Source organism: Thamnophis sirtalis, unplaced genomic scaffold (assembly GCF_051295495.1).
Source record: "Thamnophis sirtalis isolate CommonGarterSnake01/CBP01778 unplaced genomic scaffold, rThaSir2_p1.2 scaffold_2, whole genome shotgun sequence".
NCBI classification, from domain to species: Eukaryota; Metazoa; Chordata; class Lepidosauria; order Squamata; family Natricidae; genus Thamnophis; species Thamnophis sirtalis.
Window position 1 is genome coordinate 33,292,666 of NW_028261382.1, and position 21,610 is coordinate 33,314,275.

General features: G+C 46.3%; 1 protein-coding gene across 1 annotated transcript; it reads right to left on the bottom strand.

Annotated features, from left to right (window-relative positions):
• Window positions 1-1,654: 1,654 nt before the first annotated feature.
• SLC2A6 (solute carrier family 2 member 6) lies at window positions 1,655-19,355 on the bottom strand (the record flags this gene model as incomplete). Its single annotated transcript, XM_087703655.1, has 10 exons — window positions 1,655-2,511; window positions 5,483-5,628; window positions 7,409-7,582; window positions 8,758-8,866; window positions 10,153-10,305; window positions 11,947-12,158; window positions 12,259-12,358; window positions 14,051-14,257; window positions 15,781-15,946; window positions 19,189-19,355. Coding segments are annotated over 10 exons (1,605 nt in total), but the record flags the coding sequence as incomplete, so codon positions are not given.
• Between the last annotated feature and the right edge of the window lie 2,255 nt (window positions 19,356-21,610).

Below are 21,610 nucleotides of genomic sequence, written 5' to 3' on the forward strand. Positions count from 1 at the left end.
TGGAATTTCTTTTTGTGTATGCAGTGAATAAAAAAAAACAAAAACACCGTTCTACCTCTGGTAATAAGGTGTGTGGTTTTAATGCTTTTTTTAAAAAAAATTGAAATTGTGGGCATGCAAAGAGGTATCAAAATGTGTTTTTAACTGCAATTAAAGTCCAGTTTTTGCTACCCTTTTCAGGGAAAAAAATAGTAAGTTCTTTACTAATTTTTTTAAAAAAATAATCTTTTATCACCTTTTCTATAAAGGCTCCCCCTTATGAGTGCTTACTTCATTCCTATTCCTTCCACAACATTAAAAAAAAAACTTCTAAGTTTCTAGTCCTCTTTGTTAAATTCTTTGGGAAGGATCTGCGAAGAATAGCTTGAAAAACTTGGGAGCGGGTGGAAATTCTCTGGAATTTTTAACCCAAGGCACTTCTAACGCTTCTTCTATTGCTCTTGAGTTTAAAACAAAGCCGGTTCCGGCACTCCTCAGCTTACGACAGTCCGTTTAACAACTGCCTGAAGTTACAACAGCAACCAATGACTGGTCCTCGCATTTACAACCATCGCATCATTCCAACACGGCCGTGGGATTAACATTCAAGCAACTGGCGTGTTATTTACAACAGCTGCAGCATCCTGAAGTGTCACGATTTTTCGATCTTCCGACGAGCCAAGATGGCAGGGGAAGCCGGGTTCAGTGAACGGCCCCCCGATTCACTTAACAACCACAGTGATTTGCTTAAAAAACAACAACAAAAACCGGGGTTCGCAAAATCCGGCGCGACTCAGTTTACAGTTTGCCTCGCTTAGCATCGGAAATCCTGGGCCCTGATTCTTATGTCGTATGTCGAGAACTGCCTGCGTTTTATCCCTACATGGCCTAGGACCCGGATATCTGCGAGACCGTCTTCTGCCACATACCTCCCAACGGCCGATAAGATCTCACAGGATGGGCTTCCTCCGGGTGCCGTCGACCGGACAATGTCGGCTGGCGACTCCTCGAGGGAGGGCCTTCTCTGTAGCTGCTCCAGCCCTGTGGAACGACGTACCCGTAGAGATCCGGAGCCTCCCCACTCTCTCGGCCTTCCGAAAGGCTACTAAAACCTGGCTATTCCAGCAAGCCTGGGGCTGTTGACCTCATGAATGAGGTCCAGCCCCGCCTAGATTCGTGGCACGACAAAACCGCGCTCCACTAAAGCGCGCCCGATTAAACCGCGTCGCTGACGTCATCAGCAGGGCGACAACAGTGACCGCGGAGAAAAAAGGGCGCTTTAAATAGCGCTTTGAAAGCAAGCCAATTCATGTTAAGGTAAGGGTTAGGTTTAGGGTTAGGTTTAGGGTTAGGTTTAGGGTTAGGTTAAGGGTTAGGTTTAGGGTAAGCGTTAGGGTTAGGTTAAGGGTTAGGTTAAGGGTTAGCGTTAGGTTTAGCATTAGGTTAAGGGTTAGGTTTAGGGTTAGGTTAAGGGTTAGGTTTAGGATTAGGTTTAGGGGGGTTAGGTTTAGGTTTAGGGGTTAATGTTAGCGTTCGCAGCGTGCTTTTTTCGTCGCACTGTGATGACGTCAGCTACACGGTTTCATCGAGCGCGCTTTAGTCGAACGTGGTTTTGTGGTGGAACCCCTAGATTGAGTGCATGATGTGTTTTTTTTTTTTATCTGCTTTTCTTCTCTATTTTTAATTTTTATCCTTTTTAGAGTTGTATTTCTGTAAGCCGCCCGGAGTCCTTCGGGATTGGGCGGCATATAAATTCATTAAATTTGAATTTGAATCCCCTGCCTTTCACCCATGTTTCTCAGAGGTGGAAAGCATCGAAAGGAACACGCATACAAATAAGTTAGAGCTGTAATATAACCAATAAAGCCACCTACAAACCACTTTGAATATATTCCTTCGAATTGCCCTCTAGAGCCTTAAATTCCCCACATTTTTTCTTCTCTTGGGGACCAAATCTAAAGAATCGGGCATCTGTGAGTTTAAAAAAAAAAACAACTAACCTGCTCATACTTCATATTTTACGCTTATCATTAAACCACGGCGATCCGCCATTCTTAGCAACGAGGCAGGTTAAGCCGGGGAGTGTGTTTTCCCAGAGTATTTGCAGCTGGGAAGGGACCATCCAAGCCAGCCTTGGCCGCCAGCGACGATGGGATCCAGATGCAGAATTGCTCGTTCTGCTTGGAATTGTTCGGATTGTTATTATTAACGGTTCAGCCAGCGATGCACAGGGCGTTGGTTTGAGGCCCTTCCCGGTTTTCACGGGGGAGAGAGATAGACAGAGAGAGAGAGGAGATGTAGCCACAGGCTGATGTCCCTCGGAAGGGGCTGCTTTCAGCATCCAGAGTCGGGTTGCTGGGCTCATCTATGGCGCCGGAAGGATTCCAGGAATGATTTCCGACCTGTGCGGAAATACGACTCGATCCGTTCCAAGGATTTCCCTTTGGTTTCGGGGATGCGGTAGGTGAAGAAGAGGTTGATGAGGCAGATGATGCTGAAGAAGAAAAAGGGCACCTCCAGACCGTATTTTTCCTGCGAAATAGAACAAACGGACTGTTGAGATGATCGGATTAAAAAAGTATCGGCAAAATAAATAAATAAAAACAAAACGAGACGAACTCCATTAGGGCTTAGTTAACTGTGTGGAGTCCTTGGTGCTCTCTGAGCTTGTTTTCTTGTGGAGACGTTTCATGACCCAACTAGGTAACAACATCAGTGCTAGGAGGAGTGTGATTTGCTCCCTGTTTTTATACAGTAGATCTGAGCTTAGTTTCTTGCAGGTGTTTCATGACCCAACTAGGTAACATCATCAGTGCTAGGAGGAGTGTGATTTGCTCCCTGTTTTTATACAGTAGATCTGAGCTTAGTTTCTTGCAGGTGTTTCATGACCCAACTAGGTAACATCATCAGTGCTAGGAGGAGTGTGATTTGCTCCCTGTTTTTATACAGTAGATCTGAGCTTAGTTTCTTGCAGACATTTCATGACCCAACTAGGTAACATCATCAGTGCTGGAAGGAGTGTGATTTGCTCCCTGTTTATATACAATCGCTTTGATCTGGGTTGTTTTCTTGCAAACGTTTCATGATCCAATTAGGTAACACCATCAAGGCTAGTGAATGTGGGGTTTGCTCCCTCTTTATATACAACAGGATTGGCCGGGTGAGATTTTCTCTATAGTAACTCCCTCCTAAATAACATTGTTTTCTCCTTGCTTGTTTGTCTGGTGTAAATCCTTGTTTATCTGTATGTAAACTGTATATAAACAGAGGACAAACCCCACTCACCAACACTGATAATGTTACCTAGCTGGGGAACAAGAAAACAACAAGCTCAGAGATCACTAAGGATTCCACATTTCAATTCTAAGCTACAGATATTTTCCTCTGTGGGCTGTTTTGTTTTCCCTGATAAGCCTACTATCTGGGCATTTCACAGTGGTCTCTTTTCCAAGTATAAACCAAGTCCGCTTAAATATGAAAGACTGGCTCCAGTTGTTCCCTGGATGAAAGGAGATGATTAAACCTATAGATTTTGCGGTGGCTCAGTGGCTAAGACGCTGAGCTTGTCGATCAGAAAGGTCGGCCGTTCGGCGGTTCGAATCCCTAGCGCCGTGTAATGGAGGGAGCTCCTGTGACCAATGTTCCCTCTAATTTTTTTTCAGTGTGAGCAGTGTGAGTGTTTGAGCGGCATATTTTCATGCCTGAGCATCTGAATTATTTTAACAGATGTCCCCTAAGACAACAACGAAATCAGTATTATTTGAAACTCAAAGTTATGTTTATTCAAGGTACCCGCTTAATTAAAAGTGTTATATAATATCAGTATCACTTAACAACGCTCCTGCTTAGCAACCAAAATGTTGGCTCAGAAAGTCTGGCTTTTGAAGCACGCAAATCTTAAAGCTGTTGTTACAAGACCCTCGCACCCCTAACCCTTTAGAAAAAAAAAAAAACCAGGGGTCTTCAAACCTGACAGCTTTAAGACTTGTGGACTTCAACTCCCAGAATTCCTCCTCCAGTCATGTTGGCTCAGAAACTCTGGCATTCAAGCATGCAAGTCTTAAAGCTGTCAAGTTACAGGATCCTTGCACCATAACTCTTTAGGGAAAAAAAACACAGGGATCTTCAAACCTGACAGCTTAAGACTTGTGGACTTCAACTCCCAGAATTCCTCCTCCAGTCATGTTGGCTCAGGAACTCTAGCATTGAAGCATGCAAGTCTTAAAGCTGTCAAGTTACAAGATCCTTGCACCCATAACCCTTTAGGGGAAAAAAACACAGGGATCTTCAAACCTGACAGCTTTAAGACTTGTGGACTTCAACTCCCAGAATTCCTCCTCCAGTCATGTTGCGGCGACGTCATCTGCGTGGATCTGCTCCATCTTCGGGTTTTTTTCACAGGGGGCAGGGCTGCCGCTGAAGATGCCGACGAGCCCCGCCCCCCCCCAGAATAACTGCTGCCGCCTCCCCCCCCTCCTCCAAGAGGACCACCACATTTGCTGCCCGGCGCTGCGGCTGACGTGAAGCTGCCAAAGCTCCCGCTGGCACCACCTCCGCTCGGAGCACCTGAGCTGGGCACCGCATTTACCCCCTGCTGCCGCCTCATCCTCTGCCGTGCTTTTGAGAAGACATGAGGCCTTTTCTCCTGCTCCCGCCCCCTCCGCCGCCTTTCTACTAACTCCTCAAAAGCACGGCAGAGGAGGAAGGGGGAGGGATACCGTGCGGGCCAGCTCAGGTGCTCCGCGTGGAGGGGGAGGCGGGGGTGCTGCTGACGGGAGCTTTGGCGGCTTCATCTCAGCCGCGGCGTCGGGCAGCAAATCCAGTGCTGTTAGAGGAGGAGGAGGAGGAGGAGGAGGAGGAGGAGGAGGAGGCAGATATTCTGGTGGCGGCAGGGGCTTTGGGGGGTTACTTCAGCCGCAGCGCCGGGAACAAGCGGCTAGGATTGGCCGCCCACAAAGGATCTCCCCGGGCTTGCTTTGCTGAACACAGGGGCGACTGGTGCTAGTTTGAGCGGCCGCGGCCGGCACAAACTACCGTCAGTCACTCCGTGCTCATCAAAACAAGTCTGCGGAGGTCCTTTGCGGACGGCCAGTTCTAGCTGCCTGCAAAGGACTTCTCCACGTTTGCTTTGGCAGAAATCACTGCGCGGCAGTTAGAAACTGCTGCGCGGGGTTTTCTTGCCACGTGCGCGCCCGCGCAGCCGCGCACCTTAGAGGGAACAGTGCCCGTGACTCGTCCCAGCTTCTGCCAACCTAGCAGTTTGAAAGCAGGTAAAAAATGCAAGTAGCAAAACAGAGATCCCCTTTGGTGGGAAGGGAACAGCGTTCGGTGCTCCTTCGGCGTTGAGTCATGCCCTCCACGTGACCACGGAGACGTCTTCGGACAGCCCTGGCTCTTCGGCTTCGAAACGGAGATGAGCACCGCCCCCTAGAGTTGGGAACGACTAGCACAGATGTGCAAGGGGAACCTTTCCCTTTCCGTATAGATTTCACCGTGTTCTTACCTTAACCAACAGAAAGACTTTGGTCAAAACGAAGGCAGTCAACCAGCTGACAAGTACACACAGACCCGAGACCACTCCTCGCGCCTTCAGGGGAAGGACCTCCGCCATCAACAACCATGTGATGGGACCCCAACCCATGGCGTAGCCTAGAAGAAGAAGAAGAACCATTGAAATGAAAACAACAACAAAAAAGAAATCAGGAGCAGCGGAGAAATTAAGTTAATCCTTGACTTAAAAACGATTCCTTGAGTGACGATTTGAAGTTTTCAAATCCGATCTATCAGATCCATGTAGCAAAAATTAACCAGTGGAACAACTTGCCTCCAGAAGCTGTGAAGGCTCCAACACTGGGAGTTTTTAAGAAGAGGTCGGATAGATGTTTGTCTGAAGTGGCGGAGGGCAGAGATGGTTAACCTTTTTGGTGCTGAGGGCCCAAGGCATGTGTGCGTGCCCTAATCCCCAAAATGCAATGCGAGGGTGCATGCACCCCACCACTGCATCCCCCGTGCATGTGCCTCCCCCCACCCAGCACCCTGTTTTGGTTTCCAGGTTGGTGCAGGCGGAAGAAATGGAGGAGAAAGGAAAGCCTGCTGGGGGGCATCTGCAGAGATTGGGAAAGCCCCCACCTACTGCACATGTGCGGAACAGACCCGAAGAACAGGTGGCTGGCGGGAGGCACCCATGCATGTGCGGTGGCGCTGGGCTGGAGCGACGGCTGGGGTGCCCGCAGACAGGGCTCTGCGTGCCACCTGTGGTTCGCCATCATGGGTATAGAGTTTCCTGCCAAAGCAGGGGGTTGGACTAGAAGACCTCTAAGGCCCCTACCAACTCTGTTATTCTATTCTATTCTATTCTATTCTATTCCATTCCATTCCATTCCATTCCATTCCATTCCATTCCATTCCATTCCATTCTATGGATTTCCTGCCTAAACAGGGGGTTGGAATAGAAGACTTCTAAGGCCCCTACCAACTGTTATTCTATTCTATTCTATTCTATTCCATTCCATTCTATGGATTTCCTGCCTAGACAGGGGGTTGGACTAGAAGACCTCTAAGGCCCCTACCAACTCTGTTATTCTATTCTATTCTATTCCATTCCATTCCATTCCATTCTATGGATTTCCTGCCTAAACAGGGGGTTGGAATAGAAGACTTCTAAGGCCCCTACCAACTGTTATTCTATTCTATTCTATTCCATTCCATTCCATTCTATGGATTTCCTGCCTAGACAGGGGGTTGGACTAGAAGACTTCTAAGGCCCCTACCAACTGTTATTCTATTCTATTCTATTCTATTCCATTCCATTCCATTCTATGGATTTCCTGCCTAGACAGGGGGTTGGACTAGAAGACCTCTAAGGCCCCTACCAACTCTGTTATTCTATTCTATTCTATTCTATTCCATTCCATTCCATTCTATGGATTTCCTGCCTAGACAGGGGGTTGGACTAGAAGACCTCTAAGGCCCCTACCAACTCTGTTATTCTATTCTATTCTATTCTATTCCATTCCATTCCATTCCATGGATTTCCTGCCTAAACAGGGGGTTGGACTAGAAGACCTCCAAGGTCCCTTCCAACTCTGCTATTGTATTGTATTCTATTGCATTGCATTGCATTCCATTCCATTCTATTCCATTCTATTCCATTCTACTCCATTCTATTCTATGGATTTCCTGCCTAAACAGGGGGTTGGATTAGAAGACCTCCAAAGTCCCTTCCAACTCTGTTATTCTATTCTATTGAGAGAAATTGAGAGGCTGATTGTCCCAAAACCGTATCTATGCCTAAACTCACCATATTTTCTTGGAAAACATCCCTCTGCAGTCTCTTCTACAGCTGATCGTCTTCTGGCCAAACCCCAGAGGAGCTCCAGAAAGTTGATCTGGAGCCCAAAAGTTGGCCACCAGCCCTTCCCCAGCCTACCTATGATGAAGAACATGGTGGCCACCAGAGGAATCACCGTGAGACCCGCCATGGAGGTGTCGCCGAGATGCACGTGGGTCCCATTCCCCGCCAGCGTTGACGAATTATGGAGAAGTTGAGGGATGAAGCGGATGTAGAAACCCAACGTCAGGTTGGAGGCGAGCATGAGGCAAGCTAGGAAAGAAAGGGAAGGAAACTGTTCTGATCTAGGCTTCTCCAAAAAGCAGGAGGCAGAATCCTAATCCCGACAAAACCCCTTTTATTAAACGAAGGTGAATTCCTCTCTTTCCCATTCAGGCCAAGGCCTGGCAAACAGTCTTTCAAAGGAGTATTTATGACCACAGACCTCATCTAGCTTGGAAACCTGCCATGTCAATATTTTCCCAAATGAGGTGCTGCGCAAGGAAAGGCTGGGCACAGAGTCTCTGAGATTCACGGACAGATCTTCACACTCCTGAAAGGAATCTAACGACCGAATGAATGAATTGTCTCCTGCAAACTCCACTCCCCTTTCGCTCCTCTTTTACTTCCTCTGGGAGGGGCCATTCACCATCCACCTGTGGCCTTACTCCCAAGTCGACCCCTGTCCTTTAGCTGTTCCCTTTGTCTGGCCACTCTGCGCATGTGCACACTGGGATCAGGCTCCAGCTGTTCTTCTGCCTCACTGATGTCTGACTCTGAAGGCAGCTGATAACCTGCATACGGCCCTGGCCCCCTCTCTGCCTCCGACCCAGAGCCCTCCTCAGAACCTTCCCCAGACTCCAGGAGTGGCCCATCTTCCTCCCCAACCCTCCTCACTGTCCGAATCTGCTGCCAGCTCTCCTGGCTGCTGGTGGGCCACAGCAGAAGACAACATCTCAAAACCAACAGAGAAAATCTCTTTTGCAACATCGTTATCCCTGAATTATCCACCCTCGCCTCTGCAGGGAGTCCTTGGCTTATAATCATTCATTTAGTGACGCTTTGAAGCTGAAATGGAACTGTGAAAAGTGACTTACGAACCGTCCTCGCGCTTACGACCGCTGCGGCATTCCCTGCGGTGATGTGATCAAAACTGGGGTATATTTATGACGGTTGCAGCCGTCCTGAGCTCACGGGATCTCTGTTTGAGACCTCCCCAGCCGGCTCCCGACAGGCAAAGTCCATGGGAGGGAGCCGGATTTGCTTAATGGCCGTGTGATTCATTTAACAACCGCAGGGATTTGCGTAAGTGCAGGGCAAAAGCTTTGCGACATCGGGCAGTTAACTATTGCCTTGCTTAGCCATGGAAATTCTGGTTTCCATTGCGATGGTACATCGAGGACTATCTGTATATGTGTGTGTAAAAGGAAGGACTACAAAACCCATACCCGAGATGTAGAGAAGAATCTTTCGTCCAGCTTTATCCATTGAGAAAGCTGCCACCAGGACCGAGGCTAAGCGGACGCTGCCCACGATAACAGCATCATATTTAGGGGCCTGTAAAGTCACAATAATGGCTGTGAGCTGTCAATCAAATTGGTTGATTCATTCATTCATTCATTCATTCATTCATTCATTCATTCATTCATTCATTCATTCATTCAAGTCTAAAACCTGCCCCTTTTTAATGTGTGCCGTTGGGTGTACCGAAAAACAACAATAAAAGTGATCTCTATTTGGGAAAGCTTCACATGCTCTGAAAAAGACTTATTTCTGCCAAGTTTTTTTATTTTTTTTAAAAAGGAAGAGGTAGAGCTATCTTTCCTTTAGATTGAACCTAGAGAAAAATGTAATATAGTATGGCAGAGAGAGGTTAGGAAGAATCCCTTTGGGAATAGGGCGGCATATAAGTTTAATAAACCTATAAACCTATAAGAGGAGGGGGTGTATTGATCTTGGCTTCTTTAGAAAGCAAGAAGTAGAATCTGGGTCCCTGCAAACCCCTTTTATTTACAGGACTTGTGAATTCCTTTCATTCACAGTCAACAAGGCTACATAACAAAAGTCTTTCAAAGGAATGTTTATCAACACGAACCTTATCTCGCTTGGAGAGCTGCCAGATAACTAGCTTCCAAACAGCAGGGCAAGGCAAAACTTGGCATTTAACTCTTATAATCACAAACAGAACTTTCCACTCTTGAAACAAACGAAGGAACAAATTGTTTCTTGCAAAAGCCCCCTCCCCATTCGCTCTTCTTTTGTTCCCTCTGGGAGGGGCCAATCACCTCCAAGGTGTGGCTTTACTCCCAAGTTGACCCTGTTTTCTTAGTTGTTCCTGTCCTCTGGCAGCTCTGCGCATGCGCACACTGGGAACAGGCTCCAGCTGTTCTTCTGCCTCACTGCTGTCCAGCTCCCTCTCTGCCTCCGACGCAGAGCCCTCATCTGAGCTTTCCTCAGCCCCCAGGACTGGCCCACGTTCCTCCCCAACCTCCTCACTTTCTGACTTTGCTGCCAGGTGCTCTGACTGCCGGCAGCCCACAACACGGGACGTGAAAATATTGGGAGGGAAAATGGGTTTGTTTTGGGGTTTTTTTTGCATTACATGACCTGCTGTTTGGGGGCCAATCTTGAATATGGACGAAGGAAACGGTGACACCTTGTGTGTTTTAGATTGAAAAAGTGTCATGGACCCTCTGCAGGAGGAGGAGGAGAGATCCAACTTTGGCATCTTTAACACCTGCGGCTCTTCAACAGTGATGCTGGCTGGGGAATTCTGGGAGTTGAAGTCCACAAGCCTTAGAAGTGGCTACGGTTGGCGTCCCCGGCTCTCCAGGTGGGCTTACCAGTATCACCTCCGTGCTGTCGAATATCAGCTGCAGGTAAACGAGGACCGGAGTAACTCCTGAAAGCTGCTGTAGGAACCTCATCGCCAAAGTGATGACAATGGGCTTGATGATGTGTGGCTTTTTAACCTCTGTCCAAGTGATGGGTTGACTCTGGAGGAACACAGAGAAAGTCAAATGGAAAAGAATATTTGGAGCTCTGGGTTGAATTGCGGGGTCCTTGGTGCTCTCTGAGCTTGGGAGGAGGAGGAGGAGGAAGAAGAAGAAGGAGGAGGAAGAAGAAGAAGGAGGAGGAGGAGGAGGAGGAGGAGAAGAAGAAGAAGAGGAAGAGGAAGAAGAAGAAGAAGAAGAAGAAGAAGAAGAAGAAGAAGAAGAAGAAGAAGAAGAAGAAGAAGAAGAAGAAGAAGAAGAAGAAGACGACGACGACTGTGGGCATCTTGGTGTCCCTGAACTTGGTGGTTTTCTTGCAGACGTTACATGACTCAACTAAGTAATATCATCAGTGCTAGAAGGAAATGGAGGAGGAGGAGGAGGAAGAGGGGGAGGGGGAGGAGGGGCAGAAGTAGAAGTAGTATGGGATCCTTGATACTTTCTGAGCTTGGTGGTTTTCTTGAAGGCATTTCATGACCCAACTAGGTAACATCATCAGTGCTAAAAAGGAGGGAGTTTGTGAAAAGGAGGAGGAGAAGAAGAAGAGGAAGGGGAAAGAGAAGAAGAGGAGGAGGAGGAGGAGGAAGTAATATGGGATCCTTGATGCTCTCTGAGCTTGGTGGTTTTCTTGAAGACGTTTCATGACCCAACTAGGTAACTTCCCCTTCAACCCCTGCCTTACCAACTACGTTCAGTCTGATGGACAAAACCTAGCACTGATGAGGTTACCTCCTTCGGTCGTGATACATCTACACAAGAAAACAACCAAGCTCAGATCTCCTCTATCCAAACAGGGAGCAAGTCGCTCTCACTAGCACTGATGATGTTACCTAGCTGGGTGATGAAACGTCTGCAAGCAGATAACCCATTTGAGAGGACACCAAGGACTCCTGAAATACAAACTGGCTGAACCGAACCATTTCACACCCTAAACTCCGTGGCAACTCCGAAGTATGACGCACTTAGTTTTTGGGGAGGAAAACAAAGGGGAAAAAATCTGCTTCTGCCTCCCAGCAATTTGCCTCCTTGCAGCAAACAGCAAACAGTACAGAGGATATACACTGTTTGTATATCTGTTACATTTCAGGCTACACTTGTACAAAGGCTGTTAAAATTGATGTGGATTTCTGGAAGTATACGTTATTCTCTGCTATTTAAAAGGAGATACAATCACACTGGGCCTCTTCCGATCAAGTATTTATTTTTTAAAAAGCTCCCTCATTTTGTTGTCTAGAACAATAATAAAGCAGTCTTTAAAAAATAAGTCTAATAATTTGTATATTCTATAGGCATTTATAGTTATTGACTTACCTCCTTGCGGCAAACAGCAAACAGCCTGATTAGCACGAGGAAAAAAAATTCTGCCTCTGCCTCCCAGCAATTTGCATACAGCAACTTTCACTTTCAGTTTCAGCCTGGGCCTCCCGATCATCAGCTGTTTCAGGCTCAGGGATTGCTATCGCCTATTGCAGCCTCAGCAAGCCCCATTTTCCCCGTTTGCTACAAGGAGGTAAATTGCTGGGAGGCAGAAGCCAATGGGTGGGTGGGGCTACATTCAGTGTATAAGACGCACCCAAATTTTCACCCTCCGAAAAATACGGTATCGGTTAACTCCCTGCCGTTTTCCCTTTAACGTGAGCCTACCTGTTCCCGAACGCTGGCTTTGATCTGCTCGAATTCCCACAAATAATCCACATCCTTGCCTCTCAGCCAGCGGAGTGCGCGCAGCGCCTCGTCCTCCTTCCCCTTCGAAATCAGGAAGCGCGGCGAGTCAGGCATGACGAAGAGAAGCGAGATCATGAGGAGAACAGGGACTTCTCCGGCGACGGCCAGCCAACGCCAGGGCACCTTGAGACCTAGGGTGAGGAGAAGACACAGCCAAAGCTAAAACCAACGCTCTCTTAACGACCGTGTCACTAACGTCACAACTGCGGTGAAAAGCGGCTCAGTACTTGCCTAAAGCATAAAGGAAGAGGGCTCCCAAAACGGCCATGATTTGAGGACAGGAGCCCAATGCCCCTCGGATTCCTGGGTGGGAGATCTCGGAAATGTAGACCTGGTAGAAGCCAAAAAGATTTCTTAAAAAAATAATAATAAGTGGTTCTGTTGTGGGAATCAAGGCATTTGTGAGCCAGAGCTCATCACCTTCCCAAGATACTTATGGGCCTTTTGACAGTTAGGTAAGAAAAAGCGGATTTTTACAGGATGAAAAAGAGGAAATCCTAGGAAGGAAGGGGAGTGGAGAGGAGAGGAGAGGAGAGGAGTGGAGTGGAGTGGAGTGGAGTGGAGAGGAGAGGAGAGGAGTGGAGTGGAGTGGAGTGGAGAGGAGAGGAGAGGAGTGGAGTGGAGAGGAGAGGAGAGAAGTGGAGTGGAGTGGAGTGGAGTGGAGAGGAGAGGAGAGGAGAGGAGAGGAGAGGAAAGGAAAGGAAAGGAAGGAATAAGGGAGGGGAGTGGAAGGAAAAGAAGGAGGAAGGGAAGGGAAGAAGGGAAGGAAAGGGAAGGAAAGGGAAGAAGGAAAGGGAAGGTAGGAGGAAGGGAAAGAAGGAGGGAAGGGAAGGAAGGGAAGGGAACAAAAGGAAAGGAAAGGAAGAAGGAAGGGAAGGGAACAAAAGGAAAGGGAAGGGAAGGAAAGGTAGGAGGAAGGAAAGGTAGGAGGAAGGGAAAGAAGGAGGGAAGGGAAGGGAAGGAAGGGAACAAAAGGAAAGGAAAGGAAGAAGGAAGGGAAGGGAGGGGAAGGGAAGGAAAGAAAAGAAAAGGGAAGGTAGGAGGAAGGGAAGGAAGGAGGAAGGGAAGGGAAGAAGGGAAGGGAAGTATGGATAGCAGTAGTCTTTCAACTTATAACATTTACATATACTGTACATACTAATTATAGTAACTTATATCATGTCACACAGTATACTTAATACTTAATGACATTTTCCCAGTTTCCATTTTCAAGCTCTCTTTTCTAATCTTTAGTAAGACAAATCCCATATTAAGTATTGTGTATCTATCCATCATCTCTTACCCGTTACGTTTTAAGAATGCATAGTAGTAGTCTTTCAACTTCTAACATTTACATATACATACCAATTATAGTAACTTATATCATGTCACACAGTATACTTAATGACATTTTCCCAGTTTTCATTTTCTAGCTCTGTTTTTAGTAAGACAAAAGTCCCATATTGAGGTATTCTGTATCTATCCGTCATCTCTTGCCCTTTTTAAGTATTTCAACTCTTTTTTTAAAAGCTTTTATTAAACATTTTTACCTTTAAAAATAGGGAAAAAACCACACACACATAAACAAACAAACATAACAATATAAAATAATTATACAGCCTTCTGTATTGGCATTCATATTTAGCCTCTGTAGTTGTCCATTCTCCATTGCCTCCCTATCGATTTTAACTTCTGTAATAGTGTAATAATACTACACTTGTAATATTATTAATAGTTCATATCACCATTATATTTACATTGTGGTCAATACTTTGAGTTTACTAGTATAAGTATAATCTTTATTGTCATTGTACTTAAATACAACAAAATTGGTAATAGTGATTAGAAACTCTGGTTAATTTTCATTCATAAGTATTTCAACTCTTATTGACTTTTTGAACAATTTCCCATGCTCCTCCCTTGGGATCTATCCCTCTTAGATCACAAGATTAGCACTCTTGAATCATCCCTAAGTTCCTTGAAGGAATGTCAATGATCTCGAGATCTTCCATGGAAGGACCTATGGGGAGAGGGCCATACTCACTGGAATGGCAGCCGAGGTGACTCCTCCCGCGAAGCCTGTCAGAAGCCTCCCAACCAAGAGCATCCAGACCTCGTGGGCGCTGGCCATCAAGAAGAACCCAATCACAGAAGGGAGGGAGGAGAACATGATGCTCATCTTGCGCCCCAGGCGGTCGTTGAAGTACATGGTGCACAGCCCACCCGCAGCGACTCCTAAGGTGAAGACGGACTAGAAGACAGAAAGAGGGGAGGGAGGGTCAAGGGGGAAGGCCGCGCGATCACGGCACAGGGGTTGGAATGGACTCTTGCAAGCTAAACTCTGCCCATTGCCAGGAGTTCGATCCTGACCAGCTCAAGGTTGACTCAGCCTTCCATCCTTCCGAGGTTTAAATGAGGACCTGGATCGTTGGAGTAGCAAGATGCTGACTCTATAAACCGCTTAGAGAGGGCTGTAAAGCACTGTGAAGTGGTACATAAGTCTGCTATTGATTTATTTCCTTCCTTCCTTCCTTCCTTCCTTCCTTCCTTCCTTCCTTCCTTCCTCCTTTCCTTTCCTTTCCTTTCCTCCTTGTTTCCACCCTTCTTTCCTTGCCATGGTAGTGCAGTAGTTAGAAGGCAGTATTGCAGGCTAACTCTGCTGACTGCCAGCAGTTCGATCCTGATTGGCTCCAAATTGACTCAGCCTTCCATCCTTCCGAGGTGGGTAAAATGAGGACCCAGATTGTTGAGGGCAAGAGACTGGCTCTTATAAACCACTTAGAGAGGGCTGTAAAAGCACTGTGAAACGGTATATAAGTCTAAATGCAATTGTCCTTCCTTCCTTCCTTCCTTCCTTCCTTCCTTCCTTCCTTCCTTCCTTCCTTCCTTCCTCCTTTCCTTTCCTTTCCTTTCCTTTCCTTTCCTCCTTCCTTGCCATGGTGGCACAGTAGTTAGAATGCAGTATTGCAAGGCTAATTCTGCTGACTGCCAGCAGTTCGATCCTGATTGGCTCCAAATTGACTCAGCCTTCCATCCTTCCGAGGTGGGTAAAATGAGGACCCAGATTGTTGCAGGGCAAGAGGCTGGCTCTGTAAACCGCTTAGAGAGGGCTGTAAAAGCACTCTGAAGCGGTATATAAGTCTAAGTGCTATTGCCCTTCCTTCCTTCCTTCCTTCCTTCCTTCCTTCCTTCCTTCCTTCCTTCCTTCCTCCTTTCCTTTCCCTTCCTCCTTCCTTCCGTCCTTCCACTTCTCCTTTACCACATATGCAAACCCGTTCTGCTATAGGTGTTCCCTTATACCTGCCCTGCAGGAGTGCTGAAGGAAGAATGTCAAATCTGGCTCTGAAGAAAGCTATTCTTTGTTTTGGGGAGATCAGGTCATTTAGGTATCTTGCCAATTCCCACACACCCTGTTTGATTCTGTCCCTACTGTGGAGAGGCAACCTATTTAGTTCTTCTTGGAACTCCATGTCCCTCATTCTATTAATTATTCTTAATGTCCCTAGGCTTGCTCAAAGCCTAGGGACATTAAGAATAATGGTGAGAGCCCATAAGAGCCCAGCTTGTGATCAATTGCTTGTTTCCAGAGGGATGGGAAATTGTCAGTCAACACTAGTGGGGACAGTCCCTCTGGAAAGAAATGCATTTTAAGCCAATAAATGATCATCATCTTCCAGGCTCTTACTTGAATTTGAGGCATGCCTGTCTCAATTCTTAACTGGGCATTTGGAGTTCCATTGGGTGTCACTGGATTCCTCAATTTAGGCTACTTACCCCAAACCAGGAAGCGGTAACCTCGGTTAGTTGCAAGTTGGGGATTGGAGGAGATTTCACCAAAGCCGGTATGACGGGTGAGGTGTACACTAAAGCATAGCCGAAACTGAAATTCCCCAACACGGCGGCGAAGCAGGCAAGGAGGAGACTCTGGTTTCCAAGTGTCCTGGGGGGGAGGGAGGGAGAGAGAATAGGAACCAAAGAGAATGGGCTGAAGGCAAAGCGTGAATCAGAGAGAAACTAAATGTCTTTTAAACACAGAATGCCGAATAAGAGAGTTGGAAGGGACCTTGGAGGTCTTCTAGTCCAACCCCCTGCTTGAGCAGGAGACCCGATATACCGTTTTAGACAAGTGGTTGTCCAATCTCTTTTTAAAAGCCTCCAGTGTTGGAGCATTCACAACTTCTGGAGGCACTGGTTAATTGTTCCCCATATTGGGAAATTCCTCCTTAGCTCTAGGTTGCTTCTCTCCTTCGTTAATTTCCACCCATTGCTTCTTGTCCTGCCTTCAGGTGCTTTGGAGAATAGCTTGACTCCCTCTCCTTTGGGGCAGCCCCTGAGATATCGGAAGACAGCTGTTATGTCACCCCCAGTCCTTCTCTTTGTTAGACTAGATATTCCTGCCACTGTTCCTCATATGTTTTAGCATCCAGTCCCAAATCATCTCTGTTGCTCTTCTCTGCCCTCTTTCAGGAATCTCAAATCATTTTATATCTTTCCTTGATAAGTTTCCATCCATTACTTCTTCTTCTGCCCTCAGGTGCTTTGGAGAATACATTGACGACTCTGCCCTCTTCTTAGAATGGAATGGAATGGAATAGAACAGAACAGAACAAAATAGAACAAGACAGGACAAGAAAGAAATAGAATAGAATTGGAATTAGAATTGGAATTGGAATGGAATAGAATAGAATTGAATTGAAATTGGAATGGAATAGGAATAAGAATAGGAATAGGAATAGAATAGGAATAGAAAGGAATGGAATAGAATGGAAAGGAATGGAATAGAATAGAATAGAATAAAACAGAACGAAACAGAACAGGACAGGACAGGACAAGAAAGAAATAGAATAGAATAGAATAGAATAGAATAGAATAGAATAGAATAGAATAGGAATGGAATGGGAATTGGAATTGGAATAGGAATAGAAAGGAATGGAATGGAATGGAACGGAAAGGAATGGAATGGAATAGAATAGAACAAAACAGAACATAACAGGACAGGACAGGACAGGACAGGATAAGAAAGAAATAGAATAGAATGGAATTGGAATGGAATAGAATAGAATAGAATTGGAATTGGAATGGAATAGAATAGAATAGAATTGGAATTGGAATGGAATAGGAATAGGAATAGAAAGGAATGGAATGGAATGGAATGGAATGGAATGGAATAGAATAGAATAGAATAAAACAGAACATAACAGGACAGGACAGGACAGGATAAGAAAGAAATAGAATAGAATGGAATTGGAATGGAATAGAATAGAATAGAATAGAATTGGAATTGGAATTGGAATGGAATAGAATAGAATTGGAATTGGAATGGAATTGGAATAGGAATAGGAATAGAAAGGAATGGAATGGAACGGAAAGGAATGGAATGGAATAGAATAGAATAAAACAGAACATAACAGGACAGGACAGGACAGGATAAGAAAGAAATAGAATAGAATGGAATTGGAATGGAATAGAATAGAATAGAATAGAATTGGAATTGGAATGGAATAGAATAGAATAGAATTGGAATTGGAATGGAATAGGAATAGAAAGGAATGGAATGGAATGGAATGGAATGGAATAGAATAGAATAGAATAGAATAGAATAGAATAGAATAGAATAGAATAGAATAGAATAGAATAGAATAGAATAGAACAGAACAATTTTTCTTGGCCAAGTGTGATTGGGCACATAAGGAATTTGTCTTTGGTGCAGATGCTCTCAGTGTACATAAAAAGACAAGATACATTCATCAAGAATTATAAGGTAGAACATTTAATGAAAGCCATAGGGTACAAATAAGCAATCAAATCATAGTAGGAAACAATCAGTATAAATCGTAAGGACAGAAGCAAGAAAGTTACAGTCCTTTCAGTCATGAGTGGGAGGAGATGGGTGATAGGAACGATGAGAAGACTAATAGTAATAGTAATGCAGACTTAGTAAAGAGTTTGACAGTGGTGAGGGAATTATTTGTTTAGCAGAGTGATGGAGTTCGGGGAAAAACTGTTGAGGGCAGACCCTCAAATATTCTGCCGTATAAGAGCAACCCAGCGGATCTGCCAATTCCTTTTCCTTCTGCAAAATGCCAGCTCAAGTCAGGCAACAGGCAAGCTGAAGTGAAAGGATATTTTTTTTAAAAAAGTGCAAGTAATTATGTGGTCGGGAGAGAAGAAGGGAAGTTGAGAAAAACAGCCGGAACTGAGAAAATATTGATGACTTAAAAAGTTTCTTTGGAGCCAGAGATCTTCTTTTGGAGATGTAGCTTTCCTGCCAAGGTTTTGTCCTGACCGAGGGGTTCCCAAGAGCCTGAAGCAAACTCCTGGTCCCGACAAAAACCCTTTTTGTTAATTTATTGTGAATTTAGCCCATTCCCATCCAGCAAAGTCTTTCCAGGGAGGATTTACGGTCACAGACCTTATCTGGCTTGGAGAGCTGCCAGGCCGATCTCTGCAAAACTTGGCAAGGAGTCTCAGAGAGTCACAAATCAATTAAGCGAACTAATTGCCTCCTGCAAACTCCACTCCCCTTTCGCTCCTCTTTTATTCCCTCTGGGAGGGGCCATTCACCGTCCACCTGTGGCCTTACTCCCATGTCGACCTCTGTTCTTTAGCTCTTCCCTTCGTCTGGCAACTCTGCGCATGTGCACACTGGGAACAGGCTCCAGCTGTTCTTCTGCCTCACTGATTTCTGACTCCGAAGGCAGCTGATAACTGCCAGACGGCCTCAGCCCCCTCTCTGCCTCCGACACAGAGCCCTCCTCCGAGCTTTCCCCAGACTCCAGGACTGGCCCATCTTCCTCCCCAACCTCCTCACTGTCCGACGCTGCTGCCAGCTCCACTGACGGGCCGCAACAGATATAGAAAGGTTTGGCCAATGCATTTATCTTGGTTGCTTTTTAATCTTCCTACAGCCCATAATCCACGGCTGATCTCCCATATGTTTCATTGAATCGAACCCCACTGATTCCCTTAATACATGACAGGTTGGAGAAAAGCACCGACCGGCTTGTGTTATTCGTCATCAAACCGCGAAAAGGGGGAGAGAGGAAGACCAGCCAGATCTAGAAGAGTGGGCATTAGCTGCTGACGATGAGGACTAGCACCTTGAGCGAGCGCATCAAAACAACTTGCCTCCCTTGGCAGAACCCGGCATTCTCGGGTCTTCAAGAGAAATGGAAACCGTACCTGTAATATTCCTTCTCCACGAGCCGAGGGTCCTTGTCCGTCAGCGCGTCATAATCTTCCAAGACCTCATGGGCCAACAGTGGCGTGTTGACGTTGGCGTCCAGGGTGGCTGGAGGTGTGGGCTGCCCGCTGAGAGGAGAAGAGAAAAAGCAGGGAGGTGATGGGAGTCAGACAGCCAGCGAGGGGCTTCTCTCCTCCGGTGGGCAGCCGAGGGAGCTTTGGAGCTGAACAGCGAGGAAGGAAGGAAGGACGAAAACGAAAGGAAAAAGGACCCAAGATGTGCAATTTGGGGGGAGGGAAATCACGGGTGAGAAGAGGAAGCCACAGAGAGTGAAGAAACTGGCTGTGGAGCAAGATAACAGAGGGTGAAGTGGGGGAAGAGAGAGAGAGAGACACACACACACACAGAAACAGACAGAGAGAGAAAGAGAGAGGGAGAGACAGACAGACAGATAGACAGAGAGAGAAAGAGTGGGAGAGAGGGAGACAGAGAGAGAGAGAGAGTGAGTGGGAAAGAGGGAGAGGGAGAAAGACAGACAGACAGACGGACAGAAGAAGAAAGAGAGTGGGAGAGAGAGAGAGAGGGAGACACACACAGAGAGACAGACAGAGGGAGAGGGAGAGAGAGAGAGACAGACAGACAGATAGACACAGAGAAAGAGTGGGAGAGAGGGCGACAGAGAGACAGAGAGGGGGGGAGACACACACAGAGAGACAGAGAGAGAAAGAGAAAGAGAGTGGGAGAGAGGGAGAAGGAGAAAGACAGAGAGAGAGAGAAAGAGAGAGAGTGGGAAAGAGGGAGAGGGAGAAAGACAGAGAGAGAGAGAAAGAGAGAGTGGGAGAGAGGGAGAGACAGAGAGAAAGAGAAAGAGAGAGGAAGACACAGAGAGAGAGAGAGAGAGAGAGAAAGAATGGGAGAGAGGGAGAGGGAGAAAGACAGAGAGAGAGAGAGAGTGGGAGAGAGAGAGAAAGAGAGAGAGGGAAAGAGGGAGAGGGAGAAAGACAGACAGACAGAGAGAGAAAGAGAGAGAGAGAGAGGAAGACACACACAGAGAGAGACAGAGAGAGAAAGAGAGTGGGAGAGAGGGAGAGGGAGAAAGACAGACAGAGAGAGAGAAAGAGAGAGTGGGAGAGAGGGAGAAAAACAGACAGACAGACAAAGAGAGAGAGTGGGAGAGAGGGAGAGAGAGACAGAGAAAGAAAAAGAGAGAGTGGGAGAAAGGGAGAAAGACAGAGAGAGAGAAAGAGAGAGAGAATGGGAGAGAGGGAGAAAGAGAGAGGGAGGGAGGGAGGGAGGGAGGGTCAACAAACTATTCTCCAAGGCACCTGATGGTAGAACAAGAAGCAATGGGTGGAAAGTAATCAAGAGAGAAGCAACTTAGAACTGAGGAAGAATTTCCTGACAGAACAATTAAACAGTGGAACAGCTTGCCCCTTAAAGTTGTGAATGCCCCAACACTGGAAGTTTTGGAGAAGATGTTGGATAACCCTTCATCTCTGTGTTCCCTCCTTTATACATTGTGTATAAAGTGCTGTAAAGTGAACTTTTCACTCAGGTCCTCACTGACAGCTTAAATAAGACAGCGTAAGAGCTGTAAGCCACAGTTCTCTGCATTGTGAAGTCTTCACTCAGATCCACTTCCCCCCTCCCTCTCATTTAAAGATATAAATGACTGCCCACCATGAAGTCTTCACTTAGGTCCTCGTACACAGCTTAAATAGATAGGCACAGATAGGTTCCATAGTACTATGCATTGAGAAGTCTTCACTCAGGTCCAGTGCTCCCCCCCTCCCCTCCCTCAGAGTAGCATCCCTGTCGGTAGACCAACATTTTAGCAAGTCATCTGCTGTGGTTTATGGTGTGGCCTTATGTGTCACAAACTTTGGGTATTTAAAGCCAAGTCTAGAAATTGGGGAAATTCCAATATAAACTCATCTAGGCCGACATTTCCAAAACAAGTTGACTAGCAAAGAAAACCTCCTGAGGAGAAATTGACCTTGTTTTGAATCTTTCCCCATCTTGGTAGATTTTCCCTCTTCACCTGACACAAATACAAACACACAAATACAAATACAATAGCAGAGTTGGAAGGGACCTTGGAGGTCTTCTAGTCCAACCCCCTGCCTAGGCAGGAAACCCTATACCCTTTCAGACAAATGGCTATCCAACGTCTTCATGAAAACTTTCCAATGTTGGGACATTCACAACTTCTGGAGGCAACTTCTGTCCCACTGATTCATTGTTCTCACTGTCAGGAAATTCCTCTTCGGTTCTAAGTTGCTTCTCTCCTGGATTAGTTTCCACCCATTGCTTCTTGTTCTACCTTCAAGTGCCTTGAAGAATAGCTTGACTCCCTCTTCTTTGGGGCAACCGATGAGATATTGGAAGACTGCTATCATGTCTCCCCTAGTCCTTCTTTTC